The sequence below is a fragment of the Pseudophryne corroboree genome, chromosome 4 (assembly GCF_028390025.1).
Source record: "Pseudophryne corroboree isolate aPseCor3 chromosome 4, aPseCor3.hap2, whole genome shotgun sequence".
Lineage (NCBI taxonomy): Eukaryota > Metazoa > Chordata > Amphibia > Anura > Myobatrachidae > Pseudophryne > Pseudophryne corroboree.
Genome location: NC_086447.1, coordinates 503269679 through 503286471, shown reverse-complemented (window position 1 = coordinate 503286471; position 16793 = coordinate 503269679). Strand labels below are relative to the sequence as shown.

The 16793-nt window shown below is 47.6% G+C and overlaps 1 protein-coding gene across 4 annotated transcripts in view; it reads right to left on the bottom strand.

Moving 5' to 3' along the window:
- Positions 1 to 15952, bottom strand: part of DSE (dermatan sulfate epimerase) — a 162460-nt gene extending 146508 nt beyond the window's left edge. Inside the window, exon 1 of one of the 4 annotated variants that reach the window (XM_063917170.1) lies at positions 15538 to 15952. Coding sequence is in view for 1 of the 4 variants with exons in the window: in XM_063917169.1 (XP_063773239.1) it covers positions 15263 to 15290 (28 nt within the window). In the remaining 3 variants the exon portion in view is untranslated. Of the gene's footprint in view, positions 1 to 15157; positions 15176 to 15262; positions 15306 to 15434; positions 15518 to 15537 lie in introns of those variants that run through there. The other 3 variants (XM_063917171.1, XM_063917169.1, XM_063917168.1) reach the window with 3 other exon arrangements.
- Positions 15953 to 16793: the final 841 nt, after the last annotated feature.

Genomic DNA, 16793 nt, shown 5'->3' with positions numbered 1-16793 from the left:
CTCCCATTCTAGGGAATAAGTCAAGTCAACCTTTCAGTCTATGCAAAAACCTCTCTCGGTACCAACAGTTCACTGTCCCTACCAGAGCAATTTTCAAAGCACTGTAGGCCCTGGGCAAAGCAATGCACTCTGATCCCTATACGAGTACACCCATTCACGGGAACCAATAAGAAAAAAAATCAAAGCATGCACCTCCTGCAGTCCTGCACCGTTTCTCCATGTGCTTCCATACAGTGATGGCTGTCGGCACTGACTGAGGAATACTGCAGGGACGTGCAGTCAGGGGAGGCAGTGCCTCCGCTGTCATAATGATTAAAATACAGAGAAGATATTTATAACAGATTCTGTGTCATAGATATGTACTTTGTTATTTTAATCATTTCCCCTGTGAAATACAGTCGCAGGAGGAAATGAGAGCGGTGCCTCCGGCTGACTGTAATGAAGGAGCTGAGGCGGGGGGCAGACAGGGGCGGGGCCAATCCATGGGCTGTAAAAGTCCATTGAAAAATTACTGTAGAGCGGCACCAATACAGGTGCCTCAATGACAGGGGCGTGCTTTCAGCCCACATGAAAGCACGCCCCTGTCAGCCTAGAAGATGTGATTGGCCCAGCGGATCCAGTGCTGCTGGATCCGCTGGGTAGCGGATATATGTGGCAGCAGTAGACGGCGGAGGAAGCGGGCGATCGCAGCGGTGGGACCCGGCGGTGATAGTGTGGATGGCAGCATGCCTAGATCCGTGTGAATCCAGTCCCTGCTAGCCATTGTTCACACTTCAGCACTGCAGCGACTACCCATTTCAAAACTGGCGCAGCAGAGCCATTTTTTTAATTAAAAATGGCCGCGTGAGCCAATCACGGCTCGCCACATCATCGCCCCGCCCCCTCGGCTGGCTTATATAAGTCAGTGTGAGGCAGTGGCTGGGTAGTCCATCAGCAAGGAGGGAGTGTGGAAGAGCTCCTGAAGAAAGAAGTCTCCGGTTGTCCTGGGGGCGGCGGCCATGAAAAAGAGCTTAAAGGCCGCCGCCCCCCTAGGTGACGATACAAGAAGAAGACGACATCGGAAGTCCTGGGAAGGCGGCGGCCATGAAAAAGAGCTTAAAGGCCGCCGCCCCCAGGTGTAGACTCAGTGTAATAAATTATTCAAACATTATGCGTCGCGTTTTTAGTTTAATATTTTCTTTATAGATGGACTACAGGTGCCAGCGGGCCCTTTACGTCCGGGCATCCTGGCACTTATGGTTCTCCAAGTGCCAGCATGCTGGGGCAGGCTTGCTGGGACCTGTAGGCCACCTGTAAAGAACAATATTAACATACAATGAACCCCGCACCCACTGCCACCAGGGGGTGGTGTGGGGTATAGCACTGGGCTATCAGCCCAGTGCTGGTTGTTGCTCGGGAGGAGGGACTCCATTTGATTCCAAGGAATTGCAGCCCTGGGCTGACCAGTTTGAGGGCTGGTTAATGTGATGGCAGGGGAACCCCACACTGAGTGTCTCTCCTGCTATGGCACTACCCCCCTTGCTGGTTGTGCCTGGTGCTGGTTGTTGTTAAATGAGAAAACTGCATGCCTTTTTTATTTCTTGGTGGGAGGAAAGGGGGGGGAAGAGGGAGAAAGGGGTTTAATTAGCCAGTGCCTCCCCAGTCATATAAGTCGCTGCACGTCACTGGTGGATAGCTCCAGCCAGCCATCTATCAATTAACATGCTGACAGTCATTCACTGTCTGGTTGCAGGCTGGGAGGCAGGTAGAGAATGCTGCCTTGCCGCTCTGATTGTGTGATCATCACTCACCCAAGCTTGAAGGACTTCTAGAATTGAGAGGCCCTGGGCAGCTGGCCAGTATGCCTATACAACATTAAGATGGTCCTGGTCACTTCTATACTTACCTTATATCCAGCGATGCATGATGATCTCACCCCACTGTGAAGTGGCCTCGAGAGTACATATGTGCATGTCCAAACTGAACTTGGAGCATGCACAATATACCGTAGGAGAGGGAGAGAATTCTCTGTCCGGCTGTCCCCATCATGCCCATTGTCTGGTTCCGTGGCCACTGCTGCCCTGCATTCTTGCTGCTGGGCCCTCGTCTGGAAGCTGTCCCGCAGCCTGACTATCTGAGACACACACCCCTGCATCTTCATTGTGACTGGGCTCCATTCAGAGGGTTCCGGCTGCCATCCTACTGCAGCCTCCACAGTGAGGGACCCACATAACAAATCCTCAGCCCACAGTGAGTACCAGCACTGTACTACCTCTGGGAATTTTTTTTTTTTGTTAATTTGGATCTGGCTTTTGCAATGTATTTGACGTGGACCTGGCTTATCCAGTGTTTTGGTTTTTTTATGTGGATCTGGCTTTTTCAGTGTTTTTTTTTATTTTTTTTAAGTAGTATGTATGTATGTATGTATGTGTTTGTTTGTTTGCTCGGGGGGTAGCTGCACAGTGATGTGGCTGTGAAAGGGAAGGGGGTGAGTGGTGACAGTTCTTTTGGGACGGTGATGTCTGGCTCCTTCGCTTTCATCCTGGCCCCTACATTTTAGAAACAAAATGTCAAGCCCTGCACTACCAAGACTAGTAATAACTAGCAATAAATGTTTGACGCGTGTGTTTACTTTTTTAGTAATGCTTATAGAACACAAACCTAACGTGCAAAAACACCCATCCAAAATAGAAGTATTAGTGGAAGTTTTTTTAGATTAATTGTATGATTAAATGGCCATTATTTAATGCTGGCTTTTGGTTATTTTCCTAATGGAACATTAAGATTTTACAGGCAGGAAAATAAATTAACCAGTTTCCGCCTCCCTGTGCTTATGTGAAAGATTACTAAATATGTTAAACTGTCCATCACGTAAAATCATAAATGAACGGGGACAGCTGTGAAGGTGTACCTGTGAGAGCAGTTCATGGGGAGAAGAGCCTATGGAAGTACTGTGGGGGTCATTCCGACCCGTTCGCACACTGCGGTTCATTGCAGTGGTGCGAACAGGTCGGTTCTGCGCATGCACGGCAGACGCAATGTGCAGGCGCGTCGTTTCTCAGCGACGGGAGTCGCTGGGCAACAACGCCGGCAAGGAAGAAAGCAGTCGCAGCGCGGATCGCAAGAAGATTGACAGCTGGGAGGCGGATTGGGGCGTCTACTCACCGTTTTCTGCGCGTGGAGATCCGAACGCAGGCGTTTTGAGGGCGGATGTCTGACGTCAATTCCGGGACCTTCATCGATGGATCCATCGCACAGGGTAAGTAACTGCAGCGCTAGTCTTCTTTTACACAAAACTTTTTTAGCATAGCAAGGCTGCACAAGCAATCGCAGGCTTGCTATGCTAAAATACATTCCCCCATAGGCGGTTTCTAGTTGATCGCGCATGCAGCAAAAAGTTGCTACGTGTGATTAACTCGGAATGACCCACTGTGTGCGCTTATTGGTAGAGCCTTAGCTGACATGTGTCAACAGTTCTCTTTAAGAAGTAATTTGCTAGAATATGAAATCAGATCAGCACCACTGTCCAGGACCATCACTGAAAATGAGCAGCAGCAGCAGACAACGTCACAGGTAAGAAGCGGGCTGCTTTTCCTCGACATCAGTAGATGTATGTGCTCCGTGAAACACCACATGGACATTAAAAACATTGTGAATTATGTTTTGTCACTCATTCAGTGTTTTAACCACTGCAGCAGCTACAGATGCAACAGCAGCAAGAATTGCAGTATGAACGGGTGCTGCTGCAATGCCAACACCAACAGCCAGGACCTAAGGGGGAACCCAAGCTTCAGGAAATGTCAACTGAAGATGACATAGAGCCTACTTCACCACCTTCAAGAGAACAGTAAAGAGGGAGAAATGGCCACTGGAAGTCTGTGTTGAAAAGCTGGTACCATACTTGTCCAGTAACGCCCAGCAGGTTTTTATGGATATTGAGGAGAAGGAGGCATCAGTGTATTTGACCTTAAAGACTGAGATGTAGATGTAAGACAGGTCCCTATGGAGGAGAAGCGGTATCAGCACAATTTTGTGCGCTGATTCCGCTTCTACTCTATGTATGAAGGAGGCGATGTGCACTGTATGAATGATCATCAGTATCCCCTAACACACACTCTGCTGCACTCTGCATATAGGGGTGGGGGAAGTACATGCCCATGGGGGTGTGGGGAACCCCCAGGAGTGTAAAGAGCCACAGCTTAAAAAAAACAGGATTTTGATACCTACCTGTAAATCCTTTTCTCCTGGGCCGTAGAGGATGCTGGGGTCCACTTCATGACCATGGGGTATAGACGGTTCCGCAGGAGCCATGGGCACTCTTAAGACTTTTCAATGGGTGTGAACTGACTCCTCCCTCTATGCCCCTCCTCCAGACCTCAGTTATAGGAACTGTGCCCAGGGAGACGGACATTTCCAGGAAAGGATTTACTTTAAATACTAATGGTGAGATACATACCAGCTCACACCTCAACCATGCCGCACAACATGGCATTCAACATAACACACGCCAACAGGCATGAACCAATTAAAGCAAACATGCTGAAACTAATAAAACACAACATGTGTAACTCTAATAAACAAAACTGCAGGTAAAGTACGCACTGGGACGGGCGCCCAGCATCCTCTACGGACTAGGAGAAAAGGATTTACCGGTAGGTATCAAAATCCTGTTTTCTCATACGTCCTAGAGGATGCTGGGGTCCACTTCATGACCATGGGGTTTATACCAAAGCTCCAGTACGGGTGGGAGAGTGCGGATGACCCTGCAGCACCGATTGACCGAACTTGAGGTCTACATCAGCCAAGGTGTCAAACTTGTAGAATTTTGCAAATGAGTTTGACCCCGACCAAGTAGCTGCTCGGCAAAGTTGCAATGCCGAGATCCCCCCTTCCTAGTGGAATGGGCCTTCACAGACGTCGGTAACGGCAATCCAGCCGTAGTATGAGCGTGCTGAATCATACTTCTGGTCCAACGCGGAATAGTCTGCTTGGAAGCAGGACACCCAATCTTGGCCCTCATTCCGAGTTGTTCGCTCAGTAAAAATCTTCGCATCGCAGCGATTTTCCGCTTAATGCGCATGCGCAATGTCCGCACTGCGACTGCGCCAAGTAAATTTGCTATGCAGTTAGGATTTTTACTCACGGCTTTTTCATCGTTCTGGCGATCGTAATGTGATTGACAGGAAATGGGTGTTACTGGGCGGAAACAGGCCGTTTTATGGGCGTGTGGGAAAACGCTACCGTTTCCGGAAAAAACGCAGGAGTGGCCGGAGAAACGGGGGAGTGTCTGGGCGAACGCTGGGTGTGTTTGTGACGTCAAACCAGGAACGACAAGCAGTGAAATGATCGCAGATGCCGAGTAAGTCTGGAGCTACTCAGAAACTGCTACGAGGTGTGTAATCGCAATATTGCGAATACATCGTTCGCAATTTTAAGATGCTAAGATTCACTCCCAGTAGGCGGCGGCTTAGCATGAGCAAATCTGCTAAAATCCGCTTGCGAGCGAACAACTCGGAATGAGGGCCCTTGTTGGGAGCATATAGGACAAACAAAGACTCTGTTTTCCGTATTCGAGCTGTTCTAGCGACATATATCTTCAAAGCTCTAACCACATCCAGTGAACGTGTCAGTAACTACTGGCACCACAATAGGTTGGTTTATGTGGAAAGATGAAACCACCTTTGGAAGAAAATGTTGACGAGTTCTCAACTCTGCCTTATCTTCATGGAAGATCAGGTAAGGGCTCTTGTGAGACAAGGCCCCCAACTCAGACACCCGCCGTGCGGCAGCCAATGCCAAAAGCATCACCACTTTCCAAGTAAGAAACTTCAATTCTATCTCTTGTAGAGGCTCAAACCAATCCGATTGAAGAAACTGCAACACCACATTAAGGTCCCATGGTGCCACTGGAGGCTGGATGTGCAGAACCCCTTTCACGAAGGTCTGAACCTCTGGAAGAGGCCAATTGTTTTTGGAAGAACACTGACAAGGCCGAAATCTGGACCTTGATTGACCCCAATCGGAGGCCCGCCTCCACACCAGCCTGCAGAAAATGGAGAAAACGTCCCAACTGCAACTCTTCCGTAGGAGCCTTCTTGGATTCACACCAAGACACATATTTTCTCCAAATACGGTGGTAATGTTTCGACGTTACTCCTTTCCTGGCCTGAATAAGGGTGGGGATGACTTCCTTGGGAATACCCTTTCGGCTAGGATCCGGCGCTAAACAGCCATGCCGTCAAACGAAGCCGCGGTAAGTCTTGATACACGCACGGCCCCTGCTGCAGCAGGTCCTCACGAAGAGGAAGAGGCCTAGGATCTTCTATGAGCAACTCCTGAAGATTTTGGTACCAAGCCCTCCTTGGCCAGTCTGGGGCAATGAAGATTGCTCGAACTCTTGTTCTCCTTATGATCCTGAGCACCTTTGAGATCAGCTGAAGTGGAGGGAAGACATACACCGACCGGAAACACCCACTGGGCCACTAGCGCATCCACTGCTATTGCTTGAGGGTCTCTCGACCTGGAACAATATTTCTGAAGCTTCTTGTTGAGACGAGATGCCATCATGTCTACTTGAGGAACTCCCAAAAGACTTGTCACCTCTGCGAAGACTTCTTGGTGGAGGCCCCACTCTCCAGGATGGAGATAGTGTCTGCTGAGGAAGTCTGCTTCTCAGTTGTCTACTCCCGGAATAAAAATTGCCGACAGAGCCTTTACATGTCTTTCTGCCCAGAGGAGGCTCTTCGTCACCTCTGCCATTGCCGCTCTGCTTTTCGTTCCGTCCTGACCGTTTATGTACGCGACTGCTGTTACATTGTCTGACTGGATCTGCACGGAATGATCTTGAAGAAGATGTACCGCTTGTTGAAGGCCATTGTAAATGGCTCTCAATTCCAGCACGTTTATGTGAAGGCAGGCTTCCTGACTTGACCATTTTCCTTGGAAGCTTTCCCGAAGTGACAGCTCCCCAGCCTCGGAGACTTGCATCCGTGGTTACCAGGACCCAGTCCTGAATCCCGAACCTGCGTCCCACTAGTAGGTGAGAACTGTGTAGCCACCACAGGAGCGAAATCCTGTCTTTTGACGACAGGATTATCTTCCGGTGCATGTGTAGGTGGGATCCCGACCACTTGTCCAACAGGTCCCACTGGAATACCCTGGCATGGAACCTGCCAAACTGTATGGCCTCGTAGGCTGCCACCATCTTCCCCAACAACCGAATGCACTGATGGATCGACACACTCGATGGTTTCAATATCTGTTTTATCATTTTCTGGATTTCCAGAGCCTTTTCCACCGGAAGAAATACTCTCTGAACTTCTGTGTCCAGAATCATCCCAAGAAAAGACAATCTTGTCGCCGGTTCCAACTGTGGGGTAAATTTACTAAGGTGGGAGATTTTTAGAACTGGTGATGTTGCCCCTAGCAACCAATCAGATTATATCTATTATCTGCTAGAAGCAGCTAGATAAATGGTAAGTAGAATCTGATTGGTTGCCATAGGCAACATCACCAGTTCTAAAAATCTCCCACCTTAGTAAATTTACCCCTGTGATCATTTATGATCCAACCGTGTTGTTGGAGTATTAACAGGGAGAGTGTGATGTTTTGTAACAACTGCTCCCTGGATCTTGCCTTTATCAGGAGATCGTCTAGATAAGGAATTCTATTGACTCCATTTTGACGCAGAAGAACCATCATCTCCGCCATCACCTTGGTGAATACCCTCGGCACCGTGGAGAGACCGAAAGGTAACGTCTGGAATTGGTAATTGCAATCCTGAACCGCAAATCTCAGATAAGCCTGGAGAGGAGGATAAATGGGAACATGCAGGTAAGTATCCTTTATGTCTACAGACACCATGTAGCCCCCTCCTCCAGACTGGAAATCACTGCCCTCAGTGATTCCATTTTGAACTTGAATCGTTTCAAGTAGAGATTCAGATTTTCAGGTTTAGGATCGGTCTGACCGAGCCGTCCGGCTTCGGAACTACAAAAAGGCTTGAATAAAACCCCTCCCCTTGTTGTGACAAAAGGTATCAGGACTATGACCTGATCCTGACATAATTTTTGGATTGCCGCTGTTACTGCTTCCCTTTCTGGAAGAGAAGCTGGCAAGGTCGATTTGAAAAATCGGCATGGGGGAACGTCTTGAAACTCCAGCTTGTATCCCTCGGACACTATTTGCAACACCCAGGGATCCAGGCCAGACAGAATCCAACCTTGGCTGAACAGTTTGAGACATGTCCCCACCCGAGCAGCCTCCCGCAAAAGGAGCCCCAGCGTCATGCTGAAGATTTGGCAGAAGTAGGGGTAGACTTCTGCTCCTGGGAACCTGAAGCTGCTGTGGACTTCTTTCCCTTTCCCCTTGCCCTACCCGCAAAGAAGGGGGAACATCTCGCTTTTTTGTATTTATTGGGCCGAAAGGACTGCATGTGCGGGTGATATGTCTTTTTTGCCGGTGCAGGCGCAGAGGGCAAAAATGTCGACTTACCTGCGGTAGCTGCCGAGACTAACGCATCCAGTCCATCGCCAAATAAGGCCTCACCATTATATGGAAGAGCCTCCATATTTCTTTTGGAATCTGCATCCGCGTTCCACTGGCGAATTCACAACGCCCGCCGAGCCGATACTGGCATGGTAGCGGCTTGTGAACTCAAGAGTCCAATATCTTTCATCGCTTCTAGCATGTATGCGGCAGCGTCTTTGATATTCCCTAACTTAAGGAGTATCTCATCTTTATCAATCGTGTCAATTTTTGATGACACGCTTTCTGACCATTTTTCAATAGCGCGACTCACCCACGCGCAAGCAATTGTGGGCCTGAGCAGCGTACCATTGCCAACATAAATGGATTTCAATGTAGTTTCCATCTTTCGGTCTGCCGGCTTTTTTAGTGAAGCCGTGTCAGGTGCAGGGAGAATGACCTTCTTTGTCAACCTGGACAGTGCACTGTCTAACACAGGGGGTGACTCCCAATTTTTCCTGTCCTCCACCAGGAAAGGATAAGCTATCTGAATTCTCTTGGGAATACGAATTTTCTTTTCAGGATTCACCCACATCCCTTCAAAGAGTGTATTAAGCTCGTGGGAAGGAGGGAAAGTGACCTTAGATTTCTTTTCTTTATAGAAATAAGCCTTCTCCTGAGGTACAGGAGTGGCTTCCGTTACTTCCAGAACTTACCTTATAGCCACAATCATATATTGTATATTTTTTGCCAATTTATGATCTATTTCTCTGGAGTCACTATCGTCGACACAAGAATCAGTGTCCGTGTCGGTATCAGTATTCACAAATGGTCTCTTATGTGACCCAGAGGGGTCACCTGCGGATGGAAGAACAGAGCCCTGAAAAATCACTTCCTCCACAGATTTTCTCCAGCACTCAGCATGAGATTCAGACTTATCTAATCTCCTATTGACATGATGCATACTATCACGTATTTCTTTCACCCATGCAGGTTCTTGATGTGCCGGCAGCGCCACCACATTACACTTCTGTGTCCCTAAAATGGTTTCCTCCGGGGAGGAACTCCCTGCCTCTGATATGTCTTACACACGTGTATAACACACAGACACACTGGGACTTATAGGGGACAGACCCACAGTAAAATCTGTCAGAGGGACACAGTTTAGGAGCAGCCAGTTCACAACCCCAGCGCCAGTATCTAATGCCTGTGAACACAGAATGCCCACTGACATGCAGCGCTTTTTACACAGTAAAACACACTTGTAAAAGCACCAAATTCGCTTGTGCCCCTCCCTGTTTTGCACCCTGATACTTGTAGTCAGAAGTGAAGGAGGACCAGCGATTTCTCTGCAGCCTGAGGAGAGAGAAAATGGCACTGAGCAGTGTGCTGGCAGCCTGAGGAAGAAGCTCCACCCTTTTTACCTCAGAAACTTTTCAGAATATTTATACTGGCAGGGGTAGGGCTGTGCCTGGGCATCTGATGCCCCCTTTTTGCCAGTTTATAGAGGTGTTTTTGCTGCCCAGGGCTCCCCCCCCCCACGCGCTCTGCAGTGCCTGTGTGTGTGGGCAGCAATGGCGCGCTGCGCTCCCGCCAGCCTCACTGTACCTCAGCCATCACTTTTCTTGATAGAAGATCTGTCTTCTTCTACTCACCTGTCTTCTGGCTCTGTGAGGGGGGTGACGGCGTGCTGTGGGAGTGAACATCTAGACACGGCTAGCGTTCAGTACCCTTCAGGAGCTAATGGTGTCCTGTCAGCCAGAAGCAGAGCCATGAAACTCTTCAGGAAGTTGGTTCCTACTTCTGCCCCCTCAGTCCCACGAAGCAGGGAGACTGTTGCCAGCAGTTCTCCCTGAAAACAAAAAACCTAACATAAGTCTTTTCAGAGAAGCTCAGTAGCATACAGTCTGCCTGGGCACAGTTCTAAAACTGAGGTCTGGAGGAGGGGCATAGAGGGAGGAGCCAGTTCACAACCATTGAAAAGTCTTAAGAGTGCCCATGGCTCCTGCGGAACCGTCTATACCCCATGGTCATGAAGTGGACCCCAGCATCCTCTAGGATGTATGAGAAAGTGGGTGTGACGACACCCATTAAATTATGTAAAAAAGAAAATAATTGCAGGGAGGCTTTGCCCTTTTAACAGAGAGGGGAAGACGGGGGCTTACTTGATCAGGAAGCAGGTCCATCCTCCTTGGCCAGCGCCATCTTCCCAGTGATATTTAGGAAGAATACGCTGGCTAATAGGGAGCAAAGACTCTGGCACAGTAACAGAGGGGAAGGAAAGGGGGGGGTGGGTGTGCAGTGAAAGTAATAAAACAAACACACACAAAAAAAAAAAAAGTCTGAGCGGTTTTGTGGGGAAGAAATTGTCAATTAGGTGGTTAAGGGAGTTCCTCACAGATGCTCTGGTTAATCAGTCACATGCAGTTAACTGCACCAAGATGCAAGGGTGAAATGCACTGAGGTCAGACAGGTAAGACAGACATTTTCTACCCTCCAAAAACGTGGCTTGGATTTGTCAGCTAAACACCCCCGGTTCCACTGTAGTACACTGCCCCTATTGCCACAAATTAATTTAATATATATATTTATTACACACACATTATATATATATATATATATATATATATATATATATATATATATATATATATATACACACACACACACACATACATATACACACACAAAACGTAAACCCAGCACTCGTCTCCGTGTAACAGTGTAATGCTCTGGTGCCCTCCCAGGGTTGAGTAGCCCGTATTTAGTAAGAGAATTGATGCGGCACTCACGAGTCTTTGATGCAATGATTTCTTTATTAACTTTTCAATTCATCATGTTTCGGGCAGCAGCCCGTCATCAGGTATATATACACACACGCAAACACGTGCTTCTAACCAGAGAGACAGCCATATCTCACACAGACCAGTGTTACAGGAACCAGACTGGTGGCCCCCTGCAGCTGGGCATGTATTCTGCACGCAGAGAGCTCTGTAGCTGTGGCTCTGATAGCAAAAGCCGCAACCGCATTTGCAAAGTGGATACTGGGGTATCTCGGGTGTATGGATGTCCGTGCCGCATTCGGGTGTAGTTCCAACCCATGATCACAGGTGGCATTGCTAGCTAGTGCCCCACCCCCACTTGACCACCTCTGGTGGGTGCCATCCTGGTCAAGTGGTAGATACGCCCCTGAAGTGGGCAGTTCCAAAAACCTAGAATGGGGGCTTACCCCTTGTTATACAGGGTGGTCTTCAGTTTGCCGGCTGTTGGGATACCGGCGCACAGTATACCGACGCCGGAACCCCGACACCCGGCATACCGACACCTTTTCTCCTTTTTGGGCGTCCATGATCTCCCTGGAGGTAGAATAGATAGCGTGAAGCGCAGAGCGTGCCACCGTGCCCGCAAGGGGCTCATTTGCGCGCGCCCAGCTGTCAGTATACCGGCGGTCGGGATTCCGGCGCCGGTATGCTGGCCACAAGCATACCATACTACACCCGTTATACATGAGGCAGACAACCAGGCACATTTGCACAGAACGAAAAGTTCTGCATGTTGCATATTTTTAAATTCATAATTCAACTTTTGCATTACAAAAACACTGTGGTTTCCTAGCAAATTATCATTAATTGTAAAAGAAGTACATTACAAATTTCAAATTGTAACTGCTACAGTATTTATGTTGATGTAGCTTTGATCAACAAACAGATATCTGTAGCTTTCCTGTTTAGGGGTGAGAAGCAAACATTTCTCTTCTTCCTGGAAAAATGGTTTCAGTAAAAATACATAATCTAGAACACAACCACAGACAGAGATATATGTTCAGATAAAACTTACAAAGTGAACTCACGCATTTCTTTAGCACTGATTTATCTATTTAAAAGGAGAACTCTTTAAAATATGTGAATTTAGGTTAACTCTTTAAAAACATGCGTTCTCAGCTCGGGATGCGCCAACATCAGCGGGATCCCGAAGAACAGAATCTCAACAGATCCCACCGATTAGTGGGGTTAGGGTTAGAGACGGGGGTGATGGTTAGAGATAGGCTGTGGTTGGGGGGGGGAGGGGGGGTTAGGTCTAAAATACTTACCGGGCGGCATCAGGGTACCGCTGTCTGTCTGTCTAGATTTTGTACCCAACCCCTCAACTACCAACAACAGGTCACGTTTTGTGGATTTCTGCACAGGTGTGTTAATCTAATTTGATGGATCAGTAATTATCCCACCTACTTTCACTCACCAACATTTTCAAAACATGACCTGTTGGGAAAGCTCGAGAACAATTGCTTTAAATTACGTTTTTTTTTCCCCCCCTCTGGGTATCCCTTCTATGGGTAAGTATAACCCATGCTATGTGAAAGAACCTCAGTTTGCAAGACACTCCTTCATACTTCTTTGTAAGTATGAGATGCTACACAAACATCTGCCAAAAGATAATGGAACAGAGCAATTTTCTGCAGATTATTAGGAATTAATAAACAAAACACTGTAAAACAGGAACTATGAGGGCTCTTGATACAACAAGTCAGCAAAAATAATAGTTCATTTCCTGTTATAAATATATTTGCATATATTGTTTTTGTTCTATTTTACAAATGGTTTTGTATGCATGGTGCGCATTTGCTAAATACATTGTTACACATAGATTAGAAATAAACTTTACAATGTTGGCCAATCTGACACATATAGGGGATTTCAATTAAGGATGAATCTGTTCTACCTGTCCCAATATGCACGGCAGTGGGATCTCGCGCAAATATGTTTGCTACCCCATAGGGTAGCGTGTATTTTTGTGCAAATCGGGTATTTGACCGGCTGGGCAAAGGGTGCGAGATGTGCTACCGTTGCCGGCATTTAAATGCCACAGCAACTGCAATTTGCTCTCTTCGTCAGTAATTTCATTCCCCCAATAAGGTGTTATTGGTAGTTTATGTTACAAAGCTTGTGTGAATATCTACAACAGCTGAGAACATCACAGTTAAAGTAGATGCTTGATTGAAAATGCACCAAAAAAAATGTCAACAACTTTAGTGGATTTATATAAAATCTACTTTTTTGCAAAAAATACAAAATAAAAGCTGACATACTTCCAAACTAAAGGGGGTTACTCACGGAGCGATCGCTGCTTAAAATCTAAGCAATCTGACCAGACTGCTTAGATTTTAAGAATGATCGCTCCGTGTGTATGCCCCACAGCGATAGCGATGCGCAGCCCAGATCGCGCTGTGCTGAGCGGCGGGAGAGATGCTGAGCGGTTCGCTCAGCACACATCTCTCCCGCATCGGCCCGTGAGTACTGGGCTTAAGAAAGTATACATTTAATATACCCCATTAATCAAGCATTGTGTGATGCAATTTGATATAGTATTGTCTCCTAAAAGTTCTGCCTAACTTAAAGGCTACCAATTCAAGTTTACTGACTTTGTGATTTAACTACCTGGAGCCCAGGGGACCACTTCATTCAGATGTGTTTCCTTGCGCTCAACAATTGATGAAATCCATTTGATTTAACCAATTTGTCTGAATGGCCATTGTTGTCCCTTTTCCGGTGTTTGAGAGCAAATGGTCAATTGTGATTTGCCCCCACACATTACCAACATTCCATCCAGCAAACTAATACCCCTTTCCAACGAGCTTTTGACACAATATATTGCTGGGTCTACCCAGGTCACAACTTGGTGTAAAAGGGTTCTTGAAAAAATAACCCAGGTAACCCAGTGTAAACAGCTCGACCCAGGTTAAAGCTGCTGATTGGCTGTGTAAAGAGTGGGTCTCTGAGTGACATGCAGGGCAGACCCAGGTTCAGTGTAAATGGGGCTAACCCGGGAATAACCCAGATTCAATGTGCAGTGTAAACAGGACAGGGTCTGACCCAGGTCGAAACTGTGTCCAGAAACCTGGGTCGAATCTGGGTTTTGGTGTAAAAGTGCTATAATTTGGCCAATAAAGACAAGTCAGTTTCATGTCAATTTTTCTAAAAAAAGACTCAATAATGGATTAAATGATGTGCGACAGGTAGGTTGTATTGTATTGATGTGAAAGGTGTTTTTGAACTAGATGGAAGCTAAAAAGTGTGTGTGTCCCTTCTCCCTGGTTGCCACGGGTCCTGTGAATTGGCATTTCTCATATGCACACATGTACAGTAGTTGAGTTTCATGGTGCAAACTCCCACCTTCACACTCTTGTATAAGTACAGTTGACCTCTACTGATGGGGTAATTCAGTTATCCGGGATGTGCACAGATTGTGGTACAGCAAGATCACACCTTTTACTGAGCACCTCTATGGGGGCGTGAAGTAAAATGAGCAATGTTGTGTGTGCACTTCGCCGTCATTACCAGTGTTACCATGCCTTTTCAATGGCACATCGCGACCAACAACATCACTAGTTTTCCCTCTTACTCTTTAGACGTACGTAGGAAAATTGGCAATATTGAGTTATGGTAATAGACGGAAATGTGCGCAGGCATGTACGGCGGCACACTGCCTACAATCACCAGAAAACTTTTACAGCAAATACGCTGAACAGTTACATGGGAGGGAGAACTTTTTACACAAATAAGCAGCATTTGCCTAATAAATAATACTTACAGAGCAGGAAAATGCTGCTAATTAGTTGTTGTTACAAAAATAGTGGAGATAATAGAAAGTAAATGAAGTACACATGAGTATAGGCGGTGCTGACACACAAAGAAAACCCAGATGTAAAGATTACCTTTCCATAAGGACTGCATCTGGGAAGCCAACAGTATTCCCCACATACATTGGGCCTCGTCCTTCAGTGATGGCCAGTGCTCACCCCACAGCCCCGGGTACTTACCGATATAAGGCACTGCTCTCACCCTCATCGCTGCACCGCTACATGCTCACTTCCGATTGCAACATCAGACAAATCATTTCTGCATCTCTGGGGCTGAGATTTGCAGTAACACCTACCTACATGGCGCTATCAGTGATAGTATGTACAGAATACGTTACTGGTTAGAACATACCTGAAGCCACTGTACACAGCAGAACACACGGCACCGGGACAGACACAGGCAGGACAGTCACTGCATGTTACACGGGGCACAGAATAACTTTTCTGAGACTCACCCGGGGTGTGGAGCCGAGTAGACCCTGTGTGCGCCCCTCTAGCCCCGGCTGCACCGCGGGATCCTACACGATCCGGGAAAGCAACTCTGTGCCCAGGGCATCCTCAAGCCATCTGTGCGCGCCTCCTGCGGGCATAGGGTCATGCTCGGAGCCTGAGCCAGCAATCGGGGACCGCAAACCGCTGCTGCCGATGCTCCGTTGGGTCCCGCTGTCCCGGCCAAGAGCGTTCTCAAATTAGGACACACCAAGGCGTAGAACGCTACTTCCCACATCCCTGAGGATTGGGGAAGGGACCGAGCGGCTGATGTCTGCCCCCTTCCTACTGTAATCATCCAGCCTGCCTGAGCCGCGTTGGCAATGAGGCCCCACCCCAAAGTGAGCGTGTATGTAACCCTAATCTGTGAGAGGTGGGAGGCAGCAGCAGCAGGGGAGTCTCTCTCAGCTTTTCGGGTTATACTCTGCAACGTCAGCACCAGCATAAGGAGCCTTCTCACGGTCTGGTCCCCTAAACTTTCCGCTACATATAGGAAAACTCAGGTTACAGTACTGGCCATTATCACTGACAGAGCCATAGTAACAGCATTGTCTGCAGACACTGATGTTGAGGTCATTCAGAAATACTAGCTAAGGAATGACAAGAACACAGCAACCTGAAAAATCAGTGTAATTAACACCTACTGCTTTCCAAGGCAGGCCTCACTGCCTGGTGTGAATGTGTCTCCTGTTGTGCCAACAAGTGTACTACTTGTAACTCCCTCCTGCTAGATAAGGCAGCTACTGTATGCCACTCAACCCGTGACACTGGGGGATATTTAGTTATAACATGTTTTTAATATTATCATTTTTCCACAAGAATTTCTACAAGTGACAAGTGAAACAAAGATAGATCTCAGTAAGGTGATATATCTCTGCAGCTGCAGGTTGGTCAGGTTGTGGCTAAACAACTGAACAGGGGGCCTGATTCGGAGCTGGATAAAAGTTCAGTGGCGCATGGAAGTAGCACTGAATTTCCATCTGAACTCTAGGAGAGGAATGAAGGAGACACCTCAGTAGAAGAGACCCCTCCTGCACGTAACTGCTATTCCAGTGTGATACCCTGAAACTGCACGTCACGACCATCGCAGGCGGCCAGCTAAGTAAGCGTCAGTGGGGGCTGCGGGGCCAACAAATCTGCATGGTGACATGCAGACCCTGGCCTCTCTCCTCTCAGAAACTGGGGGTGGCGCACCCCCGTTTTCAGGAACGCAGCTCTTCTT